Source organism: Rhinoraja longicauda, chromosome 23 (genome assembly GCF_053455715.1).
Source record: "Rhinoraja longicauda isolate Sanriku21f chromosome 23, sRhiLon1.1, whole genome shotgun sequence".
Classification (NCBI taxonomy): Eukaryota; Metazoa; Chordata; class Chondrichthyes; order Rajiformes; family Arhynchobatidae; genus Rhinoraja; species Rhinoraja longicauda.
The window spans coordinates 29,621,271-29,645,838 of NC_135975.1; the positions used below are offsets into that span (position 1 = coordinate 29,621,271).

Below are 24,568 nucleotides of genomic sequence, written 5' to 3' on the forward strand. Positions count from 1 at the left end.
TCTAATTATCTGATTGAAACCGACAGAGGGCTATCAAGTAGAGGTTACTCACTGATGATCTGTTCAGCAGTGCTTACTGTGACCTCAGATCATCCTACCCTTTTTACTTTATGCTGTTTTCAGTTTATAATCCTCCATCTCCCCATTGTACAGAACAGTGGGTGGTGGTAAACTCGTATCAGCACAGCTGCACAGTGTTAGTCACAACACTAAGTGCTGCTTTAAAGCACTTAGGAACTTCATTTTGTTTTTCAATTTTACCTCCTCCAGAAAGTCCTAAGGTTCAACCATTATACTCAAAGAGCTCGTTCCTAACGTCAAATACCCATATTGTATTGGCTGCTGATTTGCCATGGCAGGCATCAAGGTTGTGGTTTATCCCACGTGCAAAAACCAGACTTTTGCAAAAATCTGGCATGTAATTGGATTGGAAAGTATTGCCCCCAGCTCACCATATCCTGCACTGTGGGTAGATACGCTATTAGTTTCAGTGCATAACCAGACACCCAGCATCACCTTGAGTAGTAGTTTTGTAATGCAGTTTCTATACCTTCTCAAAGTCCAACTTCGATAGCCATTACTGCTCGGGGATGTGGTGGAGATACAGCTTACGCACACACCGCACTCTAAGAAAGCAAAATCGAATCTTCCAAACGCTGTTTCTTGATTAATAGGTCTTTATTAAAGTAGCACAAATCAAAAGAGTAATTCATAACTTTCCATTCTTATCAACTGTTTCTTCTTCAAACAATACAGTCGAGACCGTGTGGTCATTACCGTGTGGTAAAAAACTGTATTCTCTCCATCCTCCGAGACTAAACTGACCCCCAATCTCTGTGAATACGCTAGCCTCCTCAGATGTAGACACTCCCCATTACGTATCAAATCACACCCACAAGCATGCAAAAAAGACAAAAACTAGAAATATTAAACATGGCCATAATATAATGACAGTAATTAATTTAAGCGTAAATGGCTCCTACAAGTTTTAACATGGAATATAAAGCAGTACAGCATTGGAACAGGTCTAAGTCTGAAGAAGGGTCTCAACCCGAAACGTCACCCATTCCTTCTCTCCAGAGATGCTGCCTGACCCGCTGAGTTACTCCAGCATTTTTTGTCTACCTTCGATTCAAACCAGCATCTGCAGTTCTTTCCTACACATAGGAACAGGCCTTTCAGCCCATAACATCTAAATGTGATGCCGAACTAAACTAATCCCTTCTGCTTGTAAATGATTCATATCTGTCCATTGCATGCGCATTCATGTGCCTATCTAAAAGCCTCTTAAAACTGTACTGTTACTGTATCTGTCTACCAGCACTCTTGGCTGCATGTTCCAGGTTCTACAACTTTTTGTGTAAAAACAAATCTTGCCCTGAATATCTACTTTAAACTTTCCCTCTCTTACCTTTAAAGCTATGCCCTGTAGTCTTTGACATTTCCATCTGTTGAAAATGGTTCTCACAGTTTATCCTATCGATGCCTCTCTTAATTTTACAAACTTTTATTAGGTCTCCCCTCAGTCTCCGATGCTCCAGAGAAAACGATCCAAAACTTATCCAACTTCTCTTTACGGTTAATACCCTTTAATCCAGGCAGCATCCTGGTAAACCTCTGCATCCTCTCCAAAGCCACCACATCCTTCCTGTAACTACACACAATGCCCCAAATGTGACTTAACCAAAGTTAAGTGCTGACACGTACATTCAATAGTCTGATCAATGAAGGCAAGCATTTCATATGCCTTCTTTACAACTCTATCTACTTGTGTTGCTACTCCCAGGGAGCTAAGATCGGACTCCAAGATCCCTCGGTAGATCATTGATGTTAAGGGTTCTGCCATTATCTCTGTAACAGATCTGCAGGTTTAGAATTATGAGATCTCCTGTCATTGTAACAACACATCATTGCAAAGCCTGAAACCATAGATGCAGAAAACCTATCATCACTTATACCAGAATAAAATAGGCAATGCAGTGTACAACAAATAAAACTGCCACCTCACAGCTCCAATTTCTTGGGTTTGATCCTGAGCTCTGGCACCGTCTGTGTAGAGTTTGTATGTCCTCCCTGTTACTGCACGAGTTTCAGCCGTCTTCCTCTTGCAGCACATGATCTGTTGGGTGGCACATTTATTGGGTGCTATATTTTACCCAGTCCCTTTACACCTCCATTCCCCACCAGGAAGGCTTCAGGACCTCCAGATTTTCCTTGAACAAAGATCAAATCAGTTCCTCCACTCACTGCCTGCCGCAATGTCCTCACCCTTAACCACTTTTCTTCTGACTACTCTCAATCAGCCTGTGAAGGGCTCTGACCCAAACTGTAATTTGTCCATTCCCTCCACAGATGTTCCCTGTCCCATTGATTTCCTCCAGCACTTTATATTTTGTTCAAAGATCCAGCACCTGCAGTTTCTTGTGTTTCTGATATAAAAGGTGGTTCTCCACAACAGGCATACTGTTTTTTAAGAACAATAAATGATGACATGTTAACCTTTGCTGGGCAAAGAAAGATTTGCTGCACTATATTAGATTCTTAGATGCTTTCATAGAGTCATACAGTGGGGAAACAGGCCCTTTGGCCCAACTTGCCCACACCAGCCAATAATGTCCCAGCTACACTAGTCCCACCTGCCTGCGCTTGGTCCATATCCCTTCAAACCTGCCCTATCCATGTACCTGTCTAACTGTCTCTTAAAAGATGGGATAGTCCCAGCCTCAACTACCTCCTCTGGCAGCTTGTTCCATACACCCACCATCCTTTTTGTGTGAAAAAGTTACCCCTTTTCCCCTTCACCTTGTACTTATGTCCTCGATTCCCCCACTCTGGGCAAGAGACTCTGTGCATCTACCCGATCTATTCCTCTCATGATTTTGTACACCTCTATAAAATCACCCCTCAACCTTCTGCGCTCCAAGGAATAGAGACCCAGCCTACTCAACCTCTGTAGCTCACATCTTCTGGTCCTGGCAACATCCTCGTAAATCTTTTCTGAACCCTTTCAAGCTTGACAATATCCTATAACATGGTACTCATAACGGAACACAATATTCTAAATGCGGTCTCACCAGCATCTTATACAACTGCAACATGACCTCCCAACTTCTATACTCAAGTTCTTTTCAGTTTCAAGTCTTTCAGTTTTCTGATTATATTATTGGAAGGCAATTGTGAAGTTTGCTGGCCTCAGCTAGCTGTGAGCGATTATAAGACACTGAGAATTTCTGTTTAAAATAAGGTAACCGATTTAAAGGCAAAAGCCATTGTTGTGAGCTTCGTGGTACAGGAGTATTTATCAATTAAGCCTGCCATTGTTTTGTCCCAACAAGCACTGTGTCAGATAATTGCAATTGATTTAACTGCATTTGCTCAGAAAGTATTGACTTCTCAGAGCTGTTGGTGTGAGAAGATTGTGCTATCAGACATTTAATTTGTTCTTCAAATTCTGTTTTTTGAAGACTGACAATTAACAAGCATTTTTTGTCTTCCATTTATTAGCTAGATAGTGGACCTATTAGCTAAAAATGATATTCCGAACAATGGTTCATTCATTATAAGGCAGTACTGTTCAATTTCATTGAAGGCACTCTATTCAGTACGAAGTTGTACGATATGGGAGGCCAAAAGTCAATGTAACACTTTGCGATGTCAACGTAATGAATTCAGTCAGGATTCAACCACTAAATTTTTCAATTGTGATTATATAATGTCTCTATTCACATAAGCATTTATGCATTTATTCTCTGGTTATTAAATATCATACATAGTATTCATGTGTAGGAAAATTGGAGGAACAGCACCTCATATTTCGCTTGGACAGTTTACACCCCAGCGGTATGAACATTGACTTTTCCCACTTCAAGTAGTCCCTGCTTCCCCTCTCTATCCCCTCCCCCTTCCCAGTTCTCCCACTCGTCTTCCTGTCTCCGACTACATCCTATATTTGTCCCGCCCCCTCCCGACATCAGTCTGAAGAAGGGTCTTGACCCGAAATGTCACCAATTCCTTCTCTCCCGAGATACTGCCTGACCCGCTGAGTTACTCCAGCATTTTGTGCGCACATAGTATTCATCTTGGACCAGTTAAATAGACCACATAAACATCTGATGTAACATGGCAGTGGAACAGATTTAAATGCTGGTAGGTGTTCTATATCATGTCTATGTGTTGTCTTTCCTTCAACACTGTATCGCAATATGTTGTTTTTTACAATGTGCCTCAGGTAATTTTAACTTCTGGAAGCTTTTTTTTAATTGTATATCTAATTAATTAGCATTTGGCGCAATAGTCTCTTGAGTAAATCTAATTGCATAAAAACCAAACAAAAACTGCATGGATGCCTTGAATGTTTTGTAACTTATTTTTTGAGGGTGTGACAAGTAAAATGGATGAAGGAGAGCCAGTGGATGTAGTGTATCTAGACTTTCAGAAAGCCTTTGATAAGGTCCCACACGGGAGGTTCGTGAGCAAAATTAGAGCACATAGTATTGGGGGTAGCGTATTGACATGGATAGAGAATTGGTTGGCAGACAGAAAGCAAAGAGAAGGAATAAACAGGTCCTTTTCAGAATGGCAGGCAGTGGAGAGTGGAGTGCCACGAGGCTCGGTGCTGGGGCCGCAACTATTTACAATATATATTCATGATTTGGATGATGGAATTAGAAGTAACACTCGCAAGTTTGCAGAGGACACAAAGCTGGGTGGCAGTGTGAACTGCAAAGAGGATGTTAGGTGGTTGCAGGGTGACTTGGACAGGTTGAGTGAGTGGGCAAATGCATGGCAGATGCAGTATAATGCAGATGTGAGGTTATCCACTTTGGCGGCAAAATTAAGGAGGCAGATTATTATCTCAATGGTGTCAGATTAGGTAAAGGGGAAGTGCAACGAGACCTTGGTGTCCTTGTACACCTGCCACTGAAAGTAAGCGTGCAGGTACAGCAGGCAGTGAAGAAAGCTAATGGCATGTTGGCCTTCATAACGAGAGGATTTGAGTATGGGAGCAAAGGGGTCCTTCTGCAGTTATTTAGTGGCCCTGGTGAGACCACGTCTGGAGAATTGTGTGCAGTTTTGGTCTCCTAATTTGAGGAAGGACGTCCTTGCTATTGAGGCAGTGCAGCGTAGGTTCACGAGGTTAATCCCTGGGACTGTCATAGGAGGAAATATTGGAAAGACTGGGCTTGTATTCACTAGAGTTTAGAAGGATGAGAGGGGATCTTAGAGAGACGTATAAAATTATAAAAGTACTGGACAAGCTAGATACAGGAAGAATGTTCCCAATGTTGGGGGAGTCCAGAACCAGGGGCCACAGTCTAAGAATAAAGGGGAGGCCATTTAAAACTGAGGTGAGAAGAAACCTTTTCACCCAGAGAGCAGTGAATTTGTGGAATTCTCTGCCACAGAAGGCAGTGGAGGCCAATTCACTGGATGAATTTAAAAGAGAGTTAGATAGAGCTCTAGGGGCTAGTGGAATCAAGGGATATGGGGAGAAGGCAGGCACAGGTTACTGATTAACATATAACATATAACATATAACAACTACAGCATGGAAACAGGCCTGTCCGGCCCTACCAGTCCACGCCGACCATTCTCCCTGACCTAGTCTCATCTACCTGCACTCAGACCATAACCCTCTAATCCCCTCTCATCCATATACCTATCCAATTTACTCTTAAATAATAAAATCGAGCCAGCCTCCACCACTTCCACCGGAAGCCCATTCCATACAGCCACAACCCTCTGAGTAAAGAAGTTCCCCCTCATGTTACCCCTAAACCTTTGTCCCTCAATTCTGAAGCTATGTCCCCTTGTTGGAATCTTCCCCACTCTCAAAGGGAAAAGCCTACCCACGTCAACTCTGTCCGTCCCTCTCAAAATTTTAAAAACCTCTATCAAGTCCCCCCTCAACCTTCTACCCTCCAAAGAATAAAGACCCAACCTGTTCAACCTCTCTCTGTAGCCTAAGTGCTGAAACCCAGGCAACATTCTAGTAAATCTCCTCTGTACCCTCTCCATTTTGTCGACATCCTTCCTATAATTTGGCAACCAGAACTGCACACCATACTCCAGATTCGGCCTCACCAATGCCCTGTACAATTTCAACATTACATCCCAACTGCTATACTCGATGCTCTGATTTATAAAGGCAATCATACCAAACTCCTTCTTCACCACCCTATCCACATGAGATTCCACCTTCAGGGAACAATGCACAGTTATTCCCAGATCCCTCTGTTCCACTGCATTCCTCAATTCCCTACCATTTACCCTGTACGTCCTATTTTGATTTGTCCTACCAAAATGCAGCACCTCACACTTATCAGCATTAAACTCCATCTGCCATCTTTCAGCCCACCCTTCCAAAAGGCCCAAGTCTCTCTGTAGACTTTGAAAATCTACCTCACTATCAACTACTCCACCTATCTTAGTATCATCTGCATATTTAGTAATCCAATTTGCCACACCATCATCCAGATCATTAATGTAAATGACAAACAACAGTGGACCCAACACAGATCCTTGGGGCACTCCACTAGACACTGGCCTCCAACCTGACATACAATTGTCAACCGTTACCCTCTGGTATCTCCCATTCAGCCATTGTTGAATCCATCTTGCAACCTCACTATTAATACCCAACGATTTAACCTTCTTAATCAACCTTCCATGTGGAACCTTGTCAAATGCCTTACTGAAGTCCATATAGACAACATCCACAGCCTTGCCCTTATCAATTTCCCTGGTAACCTCTTCAAAAAATTCAAGAAGATTAGTCAAACATGACCTTCCAGGCACAAATCCATATTGACTGTTTCTAATCAGGCCTTGATTATCCAAATAATTATATATATTGTCCCTAAGTATCTTTTCCATTAATTTATTTACCACAGACGTCAAACTAATAGGTCTATAATTGCTAGGTTTACTTTTAGAACCTTTTTTAAACAAAGGCACAACATGCGCAATGCGCCAATCTTCCGGCACCATCCCTGTTTCTAATGACGTTTGAAATATTTCCGTCATAGCCCCTGCTATTTCTGCACTAACTTCCCTCAATGTCCTAGGGAATATCCTATCAGGACCTGGAGACTTATCCACTTTTATATTCTTCAAAAGTGTTCGTACCTCCTCCTCTTCAGCCATGATCACAATGAATGGCGGTGCTGGCTCGAAGGGCCAAATGGCCTCCTCCAGCACCTATTTTCTATGTTTCTATGTTTCTAATAACAGAACATTTATGACTGAACAGCTAAATTGTTTTTAGACACAAAATGCTGGAGTAACTCAGCGGGTCAGGCAGCACCTCGGAAGAGAAGGAATGGGTGACGTTTCGGGGCGAGACCCTTCTTCAGACAGATTGTTTTAGTGCTTTGCAAGCATCCACTATCCACATTTTGATGTAACTTACATTATCAGGTTAATTAATAATCTGGGTTATTCCATGAGTCACAAGATGAAAGAAACATGGAACCTGGAGACTTCGACCTCTAATTAGGCAATATATCTTTTCTGGAAAGCAGTATGAGAAGAAGTGCTGGAATGGTAGACATGTTCATGTTATCATTCATTCATATCATTGTACTAAAAAGATGATTTAATTCCATCTTCAATGGTGTAGAATGCCTTTTCATCCACCGCCAGTATGACCCATAATTGTCATTTGCTGAACCGTTGTGCCTAAAAATGAAATCAAATGGTGCACTTCATTCCCTAAATTACTTTTTCTTTCTGAAACACTTAGATGCTTTGGTGGTCTATCTAAATCATCAAATGTGGAGAAGAAACAGATTCTGGAGAGGTTTCCAATGACACGGTCAAAATGGAAAACTGATGTGTTATGCTGAAGGGAAGGCTATACTAAACCTGCAATTTAATTTTTGTTGAATAAAATGTGGACATTTTCTTTGAAGATCTTTCTTTCCTCTGGTTATTTTTGCTGTCAAATCAATTTAAATGCTTGAAGCAAAATATTATTCAAAGTTGATTCTTTTGGACTTGACTGGGCTATGCAATCAAACTATACAAAAGTTCAAATATAATCGTTAATGCCATTGATCTTGATAAACTGTTGTCTCTTGAGCCTTTAATGAGCAAATTAATGACAGTGAATGATATAGACAATTAATGCCACGTCTACTTCAAAGCTTTGTTTCGTCGATGAGCCTTAAGCAGCAAGACAGCATGTCATCATACCCTAAAGCGTGGCTGTGGGCGTGGCTGTGTTCTGCAGCTGCGGCTCACCGGCAGTCTCTCCGTTTTTTTTGGTGTTTTTTTTGTCATTGTCGTTGTTAAATGTACGTTTTGTTTTATTTTTAATTCTGTGTATGTAGGGGGGTGGTGGGGGGGTTGGGGGAAACCTTTTTTTCAAATCTCCTCCTCAACGGAGATGCGACCTTTACCGTGTCATATCTCCGTTCGCGCTACGGCCTAACATCGTGGAGTCGGCGGCCTCCAGCTGGGATCGACCTCAAAGACTCCGGTCGCAGGGCCTGGACTTACCATCTCGGAGGCTTCGGCCGTGGGCCCTGCAGACCGCAACATCGGGAGTTCGCAGGTCCCTGGCTGGCGACCGGCTTTTGGGAGCTCCAGTCGTAGCAGCTTCGACCGCCCCGAAGCGCGAGGTACGATCAACCCGCCCGCAGGCCCTTCATCGCCCTGCGTGGCCCGGCCGCAGCACTTTACATCGCCCGGTGGGGGCTCAGGACTTTCATCGGCCTGCTCGGCTCGGCCCTGGGACTTTCCATCGCCCAGTGGGGGCTCAGGACTTTCATCGCCCTGCGTGGCTCGGCCCTGGGACTTTCCATCGCCCGGTGGGGGCTCAGGACTTTCATCGCCCTGCGTGGCTCGGCCGCAGCACTTTCCATCGCCCGGTGGGGGCTCAAGACTTTCATCGGCCTGCTCGGCTCGGCCCTGGGACTTTCAATCGCCCGGTGGGGGCTTCAAAAAGTTGGGAGCCTCGATCACCTCGTGGCACCACGGGAGAAGAATGAGGAGGAGATAAGACTTTGCCTTCCATCACAGTGAGGGTGTGCCTAGAGCAATCACTGTGATGGCTGTTTTGTGTAAAAAATTATATCTGTGTGTCTTGTGCTTTTTAATGTCTACTGCCGGACCCTGACGTGAGAGGACGCTGGCGTTGAGTATTCGCCGCTTTTCCGTCAGGATAGTTTGTCTGTTTGTTTCTATGTTAATTGTTTTTGTAAAGCACTTTGAGCATGTGATAAGGCGCTATATAAAATAAATGGATTGTTATTATTATTATTAAAGCAAAATATGGTGCGCTCTTTTCAATTCTCCTCTTCTCCATTTCAACCGGGTCGCCTAAGAAAGAGTTTTTGTGACACTAAAACAAATTGCGGGTATGATGGTTCTTTTATCCACTAATGCATTATTCTGATTCTTGCACTATTGCAGAGTTCTCCACATAGAACTCACGTTGAGATCACACCTTCCCTAGCCAACAATGGACCTACCAGGCAATGCCTTGCCTGAGGTCATTTGTGGCTGGCCCTGATTGGTTCTGGTCTTTTCTGGCATCCAGCACTTCACGTCCCCCACGCTCCCCCCTTACTTTCAGTCTGAAGAAGGGTCCAGACCCAAAACATCGCCCATCCCTTTTCCCCAGAGAAGCTGCCTGACCCACTGAGTTACTCCAGAACTTTATGTCTATCTACTGCACATTTCCACGCTTGCTACCACACATTTACCATCCCCAAAAAGACCTTCCAATTCCCAATCTACTCCACACACCTGGCCCTCCTGATAATGACTGAGTCTCATTCCCTGATCCAAAACTCTTGCTCCATGCCTGTGTATTAAGGAGTTTTGAGCCTATTTACTGCAGATGATTTTGCTACCATTATCCTGATCCTGCTACGTATCAGGATTTAAAAAAAGGCTTTTTATTCACAAAATGCTGGAGTAACTCAGCAGGTCAGGCAGCATCTCGGGAGAGAAGGAATGGGTGACGTTTCGGGTCGAGACCCTTCTTCAGAAAAAAAAAGGCACTTGGAGATGGTTTCTTGCAATGATTATTCATGGAAGCAACTCTACAACAGCTTTTTCTTTGTTAGTTCTCATGAGTCTAGTTTAGAGCATGAATGAGGCTTTATTTACACACATTGGGCAAATGCGTATGTGAGAACGTACTTATGACTCTGGTGTGATTTAATGTGAGGATAAAGAATCTTGTTGCGTACTTCAGATCTTCTCGTGTAGTGTCTTGCACATTTTGGTGGTGATGCTTAAGTTCCAATTCGATCAAACTCCACGGTAGGCTATGCAAAGTTCCACTGTTTCTGGTGTGAAATCTTCATTCTTTTAAATCCTTTATAATGGTAATTTTAAAATTATTGCCAGCTCACAGATGCTTATTTGAGTGCAGAATATGGTGTTGATATTTTACTGCAAGTAATGCATTTTCAGCCACTGGTGTTGTTTTTTTCTCTTACAATTTTGGCGGAAAAAATAATTGTGCTTGTCGACTTCATAGCAGCCCACATCATAGCCGGGGACTTCAACCATGCAGACCTAAAGTCAGTTCTCCCGAAACTTGAACAACACATAAGATGTGCTACCAGGGGGAAAAACACACTAGACAAGGTTTACTCAAATATTAAGAAGGGGTTCAGGTCAGCACCACTACCACACCTGGGGCAGTCAGATCACCTGTCCATATTCCTAACCCCAGCATACACCCCACTCAGGAGGAAAGCTCCAGTCACCATAAAGACTGTAAAGACATGGCCTGAAGGAGCTTCCTCGCAGCTGCAGGATTGCTTCGAAAGGACCAACTGGGATATTTTTGAGGATCAGGACTTGGAGGAGTACACATCAACTGTACTTTGCTACATCAAAAACTGCGTTGACAATGTCACCGTCGACAAACGCATCCGGTTGTACCCCAATCAAAAACCCTGGATGACAAAGGATGTCAGGTCTCTCCTCAAGGACCGTAACACCGCCTTCAGGTCTAGTGACAGAGCTCTATACAGTGCTGCTAGAACCAACCTGAAGAGAGGCATCAAGGATGCCAAAGCGTCCTACAAGAGGAAGATTGAGGACCACTTTTCCAACAATGACCCACGGCGGGTATGGCAAGGCATCCAGCACATCACCAATTACAAGACCAGCAACCGCACGACTGCCGACGGCGACGCCTCGTTGGCTGAGGAACTTAACTGTTTCTTTGCTCGTTTCGAGGTGAAAGCTACAGTGGCAGACATTACACCCTCTCCAGCACCTGAGAGCAACACCTTCACTGTGCAGGAGTATGACGTTAAGCGAGTGCTCAGAGCAGTGAATCCCAGGAAAGCTGCAGGCCCCGATGGTGTGACGGGCAGAGTGCTGAGGGAATGTGCAGACCAATTATCTGAGGTCTTCACAAAAATCTTCAACCTGTCCCTTTTAAAATCCACCATCCCTCCCTGCCTGAAGTCCGCCATAATCATCCCACTGCCGAAAAAGCCTGTCATCAGCGGTCTTAACGACTACCGTCCGGTAGCACTCACACCGGTCATCACAAAGTGCTTCGAGAGACTGGTCCTGCAGCACATCAAAGCCAGCCTCCCACCCACCTTCGACCCATACCAGTTTGCCTACAGAGCAAATAGGTCTACAGGGGATGCCATCGACACTGCTCTTCACACTGCACTGACCCACCTTGAACACCAGGGGAGCTATGTGAGGATGCTCTTTCTCGACTTCAGCTCTGCCTTTAACACGGTCATCCCGAGCAGACTGGTCACCAAACTTTCCGACCTGGGATTTTCCCTAACCATCTGCAAATGGATCAAGGACTTCCTGACCAACCGCCCCCAGACAGTCAAAATAGGCCCTCACCTCTCCTCCACCATTACACTGAGCACCGGCTCACCACAGGGCTGTGTGTTGAGCCCCATCCTTTACTCCCTCTACACTCACGACTGCGCCCCCACCCATCCCACCAACACCATCATCAAGTTCGCGGATGACACGACTGTGGTTGGACTTATCTCAGAAGGAGATGAGACAGCCTATAGGGATGAAATCCAAAGGCTGGCAGCATGGTGTTCAGTGAACAATCTGGTCCTGAACTCCTCCAAAACAAAGGAACTTATAATTGACTTTAGAAAAACCAGTGGAGATTACGACCCACTCTACATCAATGGGGTCTGCGTGGAAAGGGTACCAGCTTTCAGGTTCCTGGGTACGCACATCGCAGAGGATCTCACCTGGTCTACCAACACCATCACCACAGTAAAGAAGGCACAGCAGAGACTCCACTTCCTGAGGATCCTCAGGAAAACCAACCTGCAGGAGAAGCTCATGTTGTCCTTCTATCGCTGCTCCATCGAGAGTGTGCTGGCATACTGTATAACCACATGGTATGCCAGCTGCTCAGAAAAGGACAGGAAGGCCCTTCAGAGGGTCATCACGACGGCCCAGAAAATCATCGGCTGCTCACTGCCCTCCCTGGAGCACCTGTTCAGCCTGCGCTGCCTCAGTAGAGCAGGCAAAATAATAAAAGATCCATCCCACCCCGGCCACCGTCTGTTTGTTCATCTGCCCTCTGGTCGACGTTTCAGGTCAATCAAATCCCGAACAAACAGACTTAAGAACAGTTTTTACCCCAGGGCCATACGAGAACTGAACACTACCTGTGCACTAGGCAACACCGTTAAAAAATCTTGTACTTAATTTAATTGTATTTATGTATTTATTTGTTTTTGCATTTATTGCATATATGTTTGTACGCACCGTCAGGATTGGCTGTTTTTTAATTTCGTTGTACTCGTTGCAATGACAATAAATGAATATTATTATTATTATTATTATTAATGTTTTTTAATTTAAATCAATAACCATAATAAATTAAGAACATTCTGGAATACGATGGGAAGTTTAGTTTTCGTAAGAATGATAAGAGATTCTAGCTTCTAAATTGTGATCCAAGGAGGGATTTTTTTGATCAAAATATATCATCTGCTTTTGACGGAAATGAGCAGAAATAGCTGGAAACACCAAGTTGGCCAGGTAACATCTAAAGCTGACTCGGGTCCTTGAGCTGAAACAGTACCTCACAGATGCTGTCTGATCTATGAGTCATAGAGTTCCACAGTGTGGAAACAGGCCCTTCGGCCCAACCTGCCCACACTGGGCCAACATGTCCCAGCTACTCCAGTCCCACCTGCCTGCGTTTGGTCCATATCCCTCCAAACCTGTCCTATCCATGTACCTGTCTAACTGTTTCTTAAGTGTTGGGATAGTCCTTGCCTCAACTATCTCCCCTAGCTGCTCGTTCCATACACCCAATACTTTTTGTGTGAAAACGGTACCGCTCAGATTCCCATTAAATCTTTTCCCCTTCACTTTAAACCTATGTCCGCTTGTCCTCGATTCACGTACTCGAGGCAAGAGACTATGTGCATCTTCCCAATCTATTCCTCTCAGTTGTTTAAAGCAACTGTTGCTTTAAAACATTTTCTGGTTTGATTTTAGTTTTTATCGTCTGCAGTTTTTTTTAAAGCACAGCTGATGCCTTGAGACTTCAGACACACAAGAGCTGTATCTTCAATCATAATTTGTAATAGAATTACTAACAATGTAATTAAAGGTAATCTTCATCTAATTGTGCAACAGCAAACAAAAAGAATGTCTTCGCAGCTAAAATGTTAAGCCTCAGAAAGATGTTGCACAGTATACTGTGGCGTAAAAAGGCATGTAATTTCCCTTTTTATAAATATCTGACCCTGGTTATATTTCTCACATTTTCTCCATATTTCTATAATCAACACTCACCTCTAGCCCAATGCTATTGTTGTGATTGGTTGTGATTGTTGTTGTGAAGGTTGTCATTGTCGAAGGCCAATCTTATCAGCTACAGGATATTGATCAACTCGGTGTGCCAGAGTACAGAGGCGTAGTGTTAAGTAACTCAATTGACAAGTTATTAGTCAGATACTTGAGTTCAAATACCATTTTGGAAGCGGCACTTTATAAATTCAAGGAATTTTATAGAAGAGCAACTGTAGAGACTCAGCATTGTGAATTGAAATGTTTTGCTGTGTTTATTTTAGGCTCTGAAATAAGTGAACACTTTAAACAGCCATTGAAAATTGTGGTTATTTTACTACAAGCGGTGAGGTTTTGTTTTGGTGAGATGTTGGACATTTCATTGCAGAAAGTATATAGAAGGCAGAAAAATGTATTTGTTAAGAATGAAACCGAATGAGAAGAAGTTGTGAGAATTATGATATTAAATGGAAGGTCTAACCAAGGTTTGTAATTCAAGATTTGAAAGGGTAAGTGGCAAAAATTTGTTTCTATTCAGGATGAGTTGGTGACAATGCTTAGTGGTGTATGGCTAGAGATAACCGCTGGAGATGTATATGAAGGAACTGCAGATGCTGGTGTAAACCAAAGATAGACACAAAATGCTGGAGTAACTCAGCGGGACAGGCAGCATCTCTGGAGAGAAGGAAAGCACACATCACCTTTCTGCTAATTGGCGCATTTGCCATATGACAACTATTCATGTTCTTGATGATGTCCAGTTGGTCACCATACACATCATGCTTCGATTCTTAATTCCCTCCATTGTTTCATCTACTGAATTTGTTAACGTTGAAACTGTTAGCAGTTCTTCAGATTCACAACCAAAATATGCATGTGTTGAAAACATGATGATGACAAGATGCAGGAGAGATGGAGTCTAAACCCACAATCTATATTAATACGATAAGTCTGTGGCCCCTATGAAATCTTGTGTAATTATAGATGGAATAGACAACACAGAAACAGGTTTTTAGCCTAAGCAGTTCCATGTGATAATTATCATGCCTCATCTAGCTTTCCACCATCCTCTCCAAAATACATCAGCAAAAACCTCCATTCCTTGTCTACCTTTCCCTCAATGTTTCTTTACCATTCGTAAAAAAATGCCTATGTGGTATCGTGTTCCATGTAGTCACAGTCCAAGACAATCGATTTATTGGTGTCTATCTCACATGGAAAGCTGCTTAGTACAATCTTCGAGTGAAAATACGTTCTGTGCTTACATTAAAAAAATCCATCATGCTTTTAAGACCAAAATCTTCTTACTCACGGGATTCAGAGCCATGAGTCGAGACCGTTCTTCAGTTTCGAGTTGAGACCCTTCTTCAGTTTGAAGAAGGGTCTCGGCCCGAAACGTCACCCATTCCTTCTCTCCAGAGACGCTGAGTTATTCCAGCATTTTGTGTCTATCTTTGTCTGATGGAGATATTCCATTTGGGTTAAGACACCATGGATGACTTGGAAATTCATTCAAAATTGCCTGAAGCAACAAAGGATCTGATTGTACAAATAACCAAATCACTCAAGATAACAGATTGAAAAGGCCATTAAAAGACAAACCAAGCATAAGAGTTTAAATCAGGGCCAATGGAATCGAAAAGTAGTGAACCTAATCTAACTATTCATTAAAGAGGTGAGGTCACATGTTTGAGGTAGTGTATGTTGTCTTGGTCACCACATTATATAAAAGGATGACAAGGATGGATATAATATCAGAGTTGGGTGAAGGATGAGCAGCATGGCTCTGAATCCCGTGAGTAAGAAGATTTTGGTCTTAAAAGCATGATGGATTTTTTTTAGTGTAAGCACAGAACGTATTTCCACTCGAAGAGTGTACTAAGCAGCTTTCCATGTGAGATAGACACCAAGAACACGATACCACATAGGCATTTTTTACGAATAGTAAAGAAACATTGAGGGAAAGGTAGACAAGGAATGGAGGTTTTTGCTGATGTATTTTGGAGAGGCTGGTGGAAAGCTAGATGAGGCATGATAATTATCACATGGAACTGCTTAGGCTAAAAATCTGTTTCTGTGCTGTATATTCTTCCATCTATAATTACACAAGATTTCATAGGGACCACAGACTTATCGTATTAATATAGATTGTGGGTTTAGACTCCATCTCTCCTGCATCTTGTCATCATCATGTTTTCAACACATGCATATTTTGGTTATGAATCTGAAGAACTGCTAACAGTTTCAATGTTAACAAATTCAGTAAATGAAACAATGGGGGGAATTAAGAATCAAAGCATGACGTGTATGGTGACCAACTGGACATCATCAAGAACATGAATAGTTGTCATATGGCAAATGGGCCAATTAGCAGAAAGGCATGTGTGCATTAGGTTTTGCTGCTTCCCCTGCTCTACAGAGCCATCCTCCACTTAAAGCTATTGCTTAACGCTTTTGTGACAGGAAACGTATGAGGTTTGCTCCAACTAGAATAAGCCCAGTTGACTAACAGAATTAATTTTTGATCCTACCACGGATGGTAATGATTTTAGTGATGGAGCTATAATGCAAGTGAGACAAGACAACAGCTGAGATACGGACCAATTTAGGAGATGAAATCAGTATTTACTACTGTTGGTTGAAATTTTCCTGGTTTTGAACATTTGAAGGAAAGTGTTTATTCACAAAATGCTGGAGTAACTCAGCAGGTCAGGCAGCATCTCGGGAGAGAAGGAATGGATGACGTTTCGGGTCGAGACCCTTCTTCAGACAGGGTCTTAATGGTTACCTGGAAGGAGCCATAAAATGTGACCAAGTAGCTTCGGTGTGAAGTTTGCAGTGACAGAGGGCTGTTTTGCATGTCATATGGTGCTAACCTTAAATAGTTTTCTGGAAGATGCACAGTTTGCTCCAATTTAGCAGATTTTATACTCCAGTTATATTCTGCTTCAGGCAGTTTTATAATAGAAAGGAGGATTCAAGTTTGCAGAGTGTGTGTGTGCGCAGAGCTACCTGCTAATTGAACAATGCTGTCCATCTCCCTGCAAATGCAGTCAATCCCATCCGGATTATGTGATTCGTATAACATGACGGCGAAAAATCTTCTGAAGACGTAACAATAATTGCACTCCAAAGTTTAGGATCCAATTGTGTGGAAAGTATTTTTATTTTAGCACTCCAGATACAATTGCTCAGCCAAGTTACTTTGTGAGAGAGTCTCCCTGTATGCATCTTCACATGCTACGATAGGTTTGTGCAGGGTCGGGTGCTAAATTTCCCCTTCACAAAGATCACTTTCATTGATTGCTTTCATAATATAGGCGATCCAAGTGAAAACTAAGTTCTCTGTCTTTGAATTTCAATACGCTTGGCCTCTGGTCCTCCTGCAATGCCTCAGATGAGAAACAATCCAGCTATGCTGACAAATAGATGATAAATGCATTTCAAAGAGTAACAGCATTCATTGCAAGTCCTACTGTTGGGTAAGCAGGGATGATCCGCATAGATTTCAGTCCATAGTATTGAGGTGATGAGTGAATTCTACAGAAGTAGGTGGGAGATGTTTGAGAGAATAAGACAATAGCATGGTTCATTGACCATTTGAAACCTGGATGTTTTTTTAGAGATATGTGCACCGCAAATGATAATACTTTGATTTATTCCTGTAAAGCAACAAGTAATGGGGTCTAATCATTGCGGTTTTGCAGCATAAAGCTGTACTGCGATAACAGATCAAGTTCATAGAAACTCTTAATTATTGACATAATAACTTTGTAGGAACCGTCATCCCAACAAAGGATATTAAGTCATTCTTTGACAATTGGTTTCATATTCACAGTAAGGACACAGTCTACACTCTTGCGACCTTTGCATAGCTTTCTGTAAAATAGCTGGCATATTTTCTGATGCTGTATTGACAGTCACACCTTCAACAATTCCATGTGTCTCTGCTCAGAAGATGTCCTCTAACCTGGGTGTGCACCTAATCAAAAAAATACTAGAAGCTGGCAATCTGAAATTTAAAATAAAAACACACCTTCTGGAAAGACTCCACAGGTCAGGCAGCATCTACAGAAAAAAAATCCTTCATTATTTGCTGCCTGACCTGCTGAGTGTTTCCAGCAGTTTATGTTTTTACCTTAAGTGTGTAACAAGCCTGGTGTAGAGACTGATGCATTGCACCCCAATATAGTTGCATATCCTAGAATTAACTTTCATTCCCTGTATTGTTCAAAGCCCTCCACTACCATTGTTACTGGCAGTGATGATCTCACTGGGCAGGCAGCCAAGGCAGAACTTTGGATCATTAGTCACAGGAATTGTTAAATCAAGGCAGCTAATATAGTCATTTGTAGAGAATATCAAAATTCAAAAAGCTGTTGTAAATTGTATTAAATAATGAGAATTCAGCTAGACTAGGCTACCTCAGAGAGATTATTCTGAGAAAACCAAAAAAAGTATTTGGTAACTGCATATCAATATATAGTTTCTTGATGGAGTGCGGGAGAAGGAGATGGACCGCGGGAGATGGACCGCGGGAGAAGAAGGCAGGGGAAGAAAAAAGACATTCTGGCCTTCCATCACAGTGAGGAGCTGACTGGAGGAGACTCACTGTGATGGATGTTTCTTTTTGTTTGATTTTGTGTGTTATTGCTTATTTTTATTGCTCTTGTTGTTGGATTATGGGTAATCTTTCACTTCACTGCACATTTATGTGTATGTGACAAATAAACTTGACTTGACTTGACTTTCAGTAGATGAGACACCAACAGAAAATCTGTATCCCATTGCAAATTTTTCTGTTTCTAAGTTAGTTTTGTTTAGAGAAACACCGTGGAGTCATGCTTCATACAGGCAGCACCCGTAGTCAGGATCAAACCGGGGTCTCTGGTGCTGTGAGGCGGCAACTACCTTCGTGGACACCATATCGTCAGAGTAATACTTCCAGTCCAACAATCTTATTATCTCATTTCCGACAGGTTTAATAATCACCTTCTAAATTATCAGATTTGATAAGATTGAAAATTCCCCCTTTTCTTCTACTTCTTGTAAATGCAAAGACAAAGAAAGCTGGCTGATGAAAGGTCTTTAAAACAGCAAAGTATGTTATTTTCTAAATGCAGTCAAGAACTGCTGCAAATTTAGATTATAATGCAAGTATAGGGAAGTCAAGTGGTCATCAAAACGATGAGTTCTGCTTCGGCAGATAATTACACAGAAAGATTTTTCTTTTGTTGACAATTTTCATAAAAAGACTAATTTAGTCTTACAGTGGTAAATTCTTTGTCTAAAGCACTTCTCCAAACTGACAGGATTTGGAAAATGATTCTGATGTTGGTTGTGGGTGTCTGGGAGGTGATGCTGTTTAACTAATGTCATTGAGATAAAAAGGAACAAAAAAAACTGGAAAACTTAGCAGGAAAGAGTTGTTTATGGAGAGAGAAAAACAAAGTTCATCAGAGTTTCAGACTGGTGAATTTTGGTCGTAACTGAGAAAATGTAGAAATCAAACATGTTTTAAGTCGTAGGGGAGGGGGAGAGGGTGGATGGATTGGAGGGAATGTTTGTGATAGGGTGGAGACCAGCTTGTTAATGACCTATCAGGGAGTGATCTTAATAGAAAGAAGAAAGGAGGAGAGAAAGAAAGATTGGAGAGTAGACAAGTGTTGCAATGGTGATGTTGAATACATTGGCACAGCACTGCAGTTGCTAGAAAGCTGAAGTAAAAATAGAGAATGTTAGAAATATTGAGCATGCCAGGCAGAACCTGTGGAGAGAAAAATGTGGTACCGTTTCAATTTGATGATCTTTCATCAAAACTGGATGGTTCTGTTACAAATCGGTAAGATTGGTGATCTGAAATTGTTGAATTCTGTGTTAAATCTTCAGACGATGTTCTCCATTTTTTTTTGCACATTTCCAACATCTTAAGATTTTTGTTTGCCATTCCGATGATAGCATATTCTGTCAGTTGTGCATTTGAGTTGCAGCCAGCCATCTCATACTGACACAAAAAGAAGCAGTTTACACGGGCCTGAAGCAGTAAAAGATGACAGCTGTCAGACATAACCATAAGCAATGCTATTTTATGTGAAGACTATACATTTAAAGTGCCTATATTTATCCTGTTGTGAAAGAAGAAATCCAATGCATTTCAGGGTCCCAGGGTGAAATTAGGCGCTTGCAAATCAACCATTTACTGGCAATTATTTCAGGAACGATCTAAATATTTCATTGCTGCGGTGCTCTCCTTTGGCTGATCTTAAGGCACAATAAGAGGTTTTTGATGAAAAATTTCCAAGCTCTGAGTGTTGAGTAAATGCTGATTTTGCATGACTTGACAGACTAGCTATCTCAGGGGCGACATTGCCAACCATGTTCCAAAGCTCTCGTGCTTTGGTTAATGTCTTCTTATATCACGTCCATCCTTGTGTGTTATCATCGTTTTCCATCCATTTTACCAACATATGATTTCTATTCCTTTGGAGAATATGGACAGGTCACGTTTCAAACCAAAGGGTCCTGACGAGAAACATCCGCTATCTAACCTCTCCAGAGAAGCTGCCTGACCTGCTGAGTTACTCTAGCATTTTGTGTTTGTTTTTGTAAACCAGCATCTGCAGTTCCTTGTGTCTACATTTCTACTGATAACATTCAAATCATGTCATCTTTTCTCCGAGCGTAGGATCAAGAAGTCTATTTGGCATAGAGGAGAGTGGATTGTTTTCCATGCTGTTCATGGAATTTGGAACAATCTGTAATAGCACCACATATGAAATCCGTAAGACAGAAGGAGAGAGATGTGGAAGCACTTAAGAACTGTCTAGATGATCATTTGAATCGATCTGGCACAGAAGGCTCATGACCAAGTGTTGGAAGATGGGATGAATATGGATGGGTGCCCACAGGTTGGTGTAGATGTGATGGGCTCAATTGTCTGTTCCCATGTTGTACGACACTATGAAAGAAGCTGAGGCAGAAACCAAAGTAACATTTCAAAGCACCGAGCTTTAAGATATGCAGATGATGAACCCAGTTAGCTAAAAGAAAAGAGGAGCTGAAAATGATACGAAAGGCTAAAAGATGAGAGCGTGAGAGCTGGCCTGTTTATTAAAAGTCAAGTCACAGGTTGCATGAACAGGAATGCGGATCTAATGATCAGTGAAGGTAGTGAATGGTCTTCATCTTCCTGGGAGACAGAGTATGTGGAAATAAAGGTGCGATCTGGCAAAAGCAGTAGGTGACTAATGAACAGCCAAGTTGAGCTTGATCAAGATAATGGAAGATAGCGATAGTACTGTTGCAAGCAAAGCACGGTTCGTCAGGATATTGATCGCACCACTAGTATTAAATGGGTATGCTGCCCTGTATGTCAAAAATAAGTTACAACTCCGCTACATTTTGTTTGTTCTGATTTTACGTTCACACTCCGAGGTTTGTTAAATATCAGTTAATAAGATGGTTGCCAATGTTTCATTGCTACTGCTGCCATTCACATGAGGGGAATGATTAGCCATTCCACTCTTGTACCTTCATTCCATTGTCAGGTTTGAAATGCTAAAGCAACAACCCAAAATGCTCCTCCATTTATGAGCATTACTGTCGCAAATATTCAGGATCTATTTTAACCAGATCTGACAAGAGGTTAATTGCTTCTGAATGGATATCTACTCTGCATTCTGTATCACTCTGCTGCAATCCTTTGCAATATGTACGATATCTGTATTCTTTGAATTGCAAAAGGAAATGCAGGAATAATTTGTGGAGAGAATAATGTTGTTTCATGTAAAAAAGTCCTCAGATCTGCTTTATTCACACAAGAGTTCTCAAATTTCACTGTTCCATTGCTGGTACATAGACAGTTAAACATTTTGGACTCTTGAAATGGTTTCTGCTTTGGATTTTGACAAGAGATTTTTTTTGCCTTGAAACATTAGATTTCCTTTAAACTGAAAAATCTATCCTCTCCCAGCTTTATTTATCTGAATGTGAATTTAATCTAACTTAATTTTAAATTAGCTGTTAATCGGAATGATAAAATGGCATTTTATTCTTCTGTCATGTGCAGGCAAATTCATTTGGGTTGTGTTTGCTGTTTCCATACCTCAGAACTGGTTTATCTGGGGTAGATTTAAGCAGTGTGCCTCGCATTTAAAGATTAAAGCTGGCTCCAAGAGGTGGATATCTGATCAGTGTGCCGTTCGTACACTGTATGCATGAATGCAGGATCCAGAGGGAAGTGAGGTGGGAGGTAATTATATTGGTAAAGCAAACTGATCCGTATTTTCTTTTTCTGCAGTCACAATGAGTGGAAGGTAACGTGCAAACATCCGGTGACAGGACATACATCGCAAGAAAACTGTATATTTGTCATGAACGACGAGTAAGTCACAACTTTCTCATTGTGTACTGTGCCGTAGTGTTTATGCAAACAGCTGAAAATCGGTATAGGCAATATTCTAGCTGCTTAATTTGCTGACTTAGAAATATTTCACATTCTTGCCCAATTAATTTCACTGCGTGCAGATGTTTTTAAATTCGCACTGCGATTTAGGTCCCACTGTGGTTTTTAAATTAAATACTTTTTTTTCTGGAAAGGCAGCACAAAAATACTACACTGTAATTGAAATTTTTGCTGTGTTTTCAAAGCAGTTTATTATATGACTGACTATAATTGCATCCAAATGTTCAGTGATTTAGTATTTGCCAAATCCTTTAGACTTTAATCTTTTGCAATTTATGCTAAAATTTCATGAAGATGTGGCATCTCATGAACAAGAGATGTTCTCTAACAAAATATGTTCTGCAACAAGAATTCAATACACAATTCCAGTTTATGTAATATGGTGACAATCTGCAGAACTTTCACCATTTTTAAAAATGTGATGCCCATGACATTGCTGGTTCACAAGAGCTATCCATGGAAGCTTGCATTTTCTCTTTCGAGCACCTAAATAGGTCAAATGGACATCCATCCTGTGCATCAATTGTGTGTCTGGAGCAGATGGCTAAAGGTCCAAAGTAGTCGCCTCAGGGTCTCGAGTTCTGCCTGTCCCTGTTCTCCTAAAGCACTTCAATTAAGCCACATTGATTTATATTGAGGAATAAGGTCAGTCAGTTGTATCTGTCCTCAAATTCTGTGAGTCTCCATTTTAAACAGTGGTATACAGTAGAAAATGGGGTCACCAAAGATTACGAGTTTTGATTTTAATAATATTTTGTGTGAGCTGCAAAAATCAAGTAGTCTCGTTCACGTATCACTGAAATTGCAACAATCCCATAGCTGTTGAATGGATGTTTTATTTAAAAAATGCCATTTAAAATGTACAGCTTCATGTTTAAATGAATCCCAGGATGCATGCTGTTGTCATTTTCTTTCTTTGTGGTAAGATATGTGGATCTCGAAATTCTGGCACACCCAACGATGGCTGTGGGAGCAGAGCACTTACGACCACATCAGTCAACAGCAGCCTCCTGCAAACTTTGTTTCATCTCCAGGCTTTGCACTCTTTCGATAGCCAAAATATGCCAGCCAGTATTTTGCTTTGACATCAGGTTTGAAACGGTCAACATGAGTGGTGGCCAGATCGATTATGGTGTGTAACTTGGACAGGATTCAGATTTCAGCCTTAATCGATGGCTGGGGTCAGGAACCACTGTGGCAGCTGGCTGGGTTAGTAGAAGATCAGAATCCTGCAGTGATGGATGGCTGAGGTTGGGATGGGAACCATTTTGTGGCGTGGAGGAAGCTGGTGGTTGGGATGGAGTATTGTTCATGGCCATAGCCTTAGTGTCTGGGAACATGAAAGAGATTGGGGGGGAAGAGGAGGGTGCAGTGGTAGAGTGCAGGAGGGTGATCGGGATGATTTCCTGACAGGCATCCCATTTCCCTGTAATCACATGAGTTTTCTCCAACTGCTCCAGTTTTCTCCCACATCCTAAAGATGTGTGGAATTGCAGGTTAATTGGTCGCTGTAAAAAAAAAAATTGGCCTTGGTGCGTAGGGAGTGGATGAGAAAGTTGAATAATATGGAACTAATGTTAAAAGGTGATGGTACGGACTCAGTGGGGTGAATAGCCTGTTTTCATACTGTATCTCTGAACTAAGCATAATTCTGAGAAAAAACATTTTATAGTGAAATATCTAGGCAACAGTCTTGCATAAATTCTGTCCTGATGGCCGCTTCCTGATTAATAAAAAAAGCATTTTGTTCGGCTATCACATGAAAACAAAGATTGTCATTTGAGGTTGCGATTTGTTTCATAAGTTCATTCCATTATGCTGTTGAATATAAAACCTTATTCAGAACTATATCTGGTCAATGTTTTCCCATCAGCAGATGAATTGATTGCTGGAACCACATGCTCTAAACACTTTGCTATTTACTCTAAATTGGTATAGTTTGTGTGGGAAAAGTCCCAGGGCGATAGCTTTTGAATGTTTTGTAGTTACAGGCAGCCTCCAGTCCACCTCCAAGTCATATAGATCAGATGAGACACACGAGACTGCAGATGCTGAAATCTTGATCTAAACTAGATTAAGGGCAGCATAGTGTTGCAGCCTATGGAGCTGCTGACTCATAGTGCTAGAGACCCAGATTTAATCCTGACCTCGGGTGCTCTCCTGGGATGCGCTGCAGCGGTGGCAGAAAGCTCCAGGGATGCAACAGTCCCGCTGAGCGGATTAAGAACGGACCCAGCAGCCCGCCGATACCAAAGGGGGACCAGGCGGCCGCAGCGAACAATAGCCAGGCGTGCTGCTGAGAACAGAGTTACCCAGTAGCTGCCACGA

General features: G+C 42.0%; 1 protein-coding gene across 18 annotated transcripts in view; it reads left to right on the forward strand.

Annotated features, from left to right (window-relative positions):
- Positions 1–24,568, forward strand: part of plekha5 (pleckstrin homology domain containing, family A member 5) — a 243,235-nt gene that overhangs the window by 93,133 nt on the left and 125,534 nt on the right. For all 18 annotated transcript variants that reach the window (XR_013548799.1, XR_013548800.1, XM_078419948.1 and 15 more), the window contains one exon: positions 22,076–22,159. Coding sequence is in view for 15 of the 18 variants with exons in the window: in XM_078419948.1 (XP_078276074.1) it covers positions 22,076–22,159 (84 nt within the window). In the remaining 3 variants the exon portion in view is untranslated. The remainder of the gene's footprint in view (positions 1–22,075; positions 22,160–24,568) is intronic.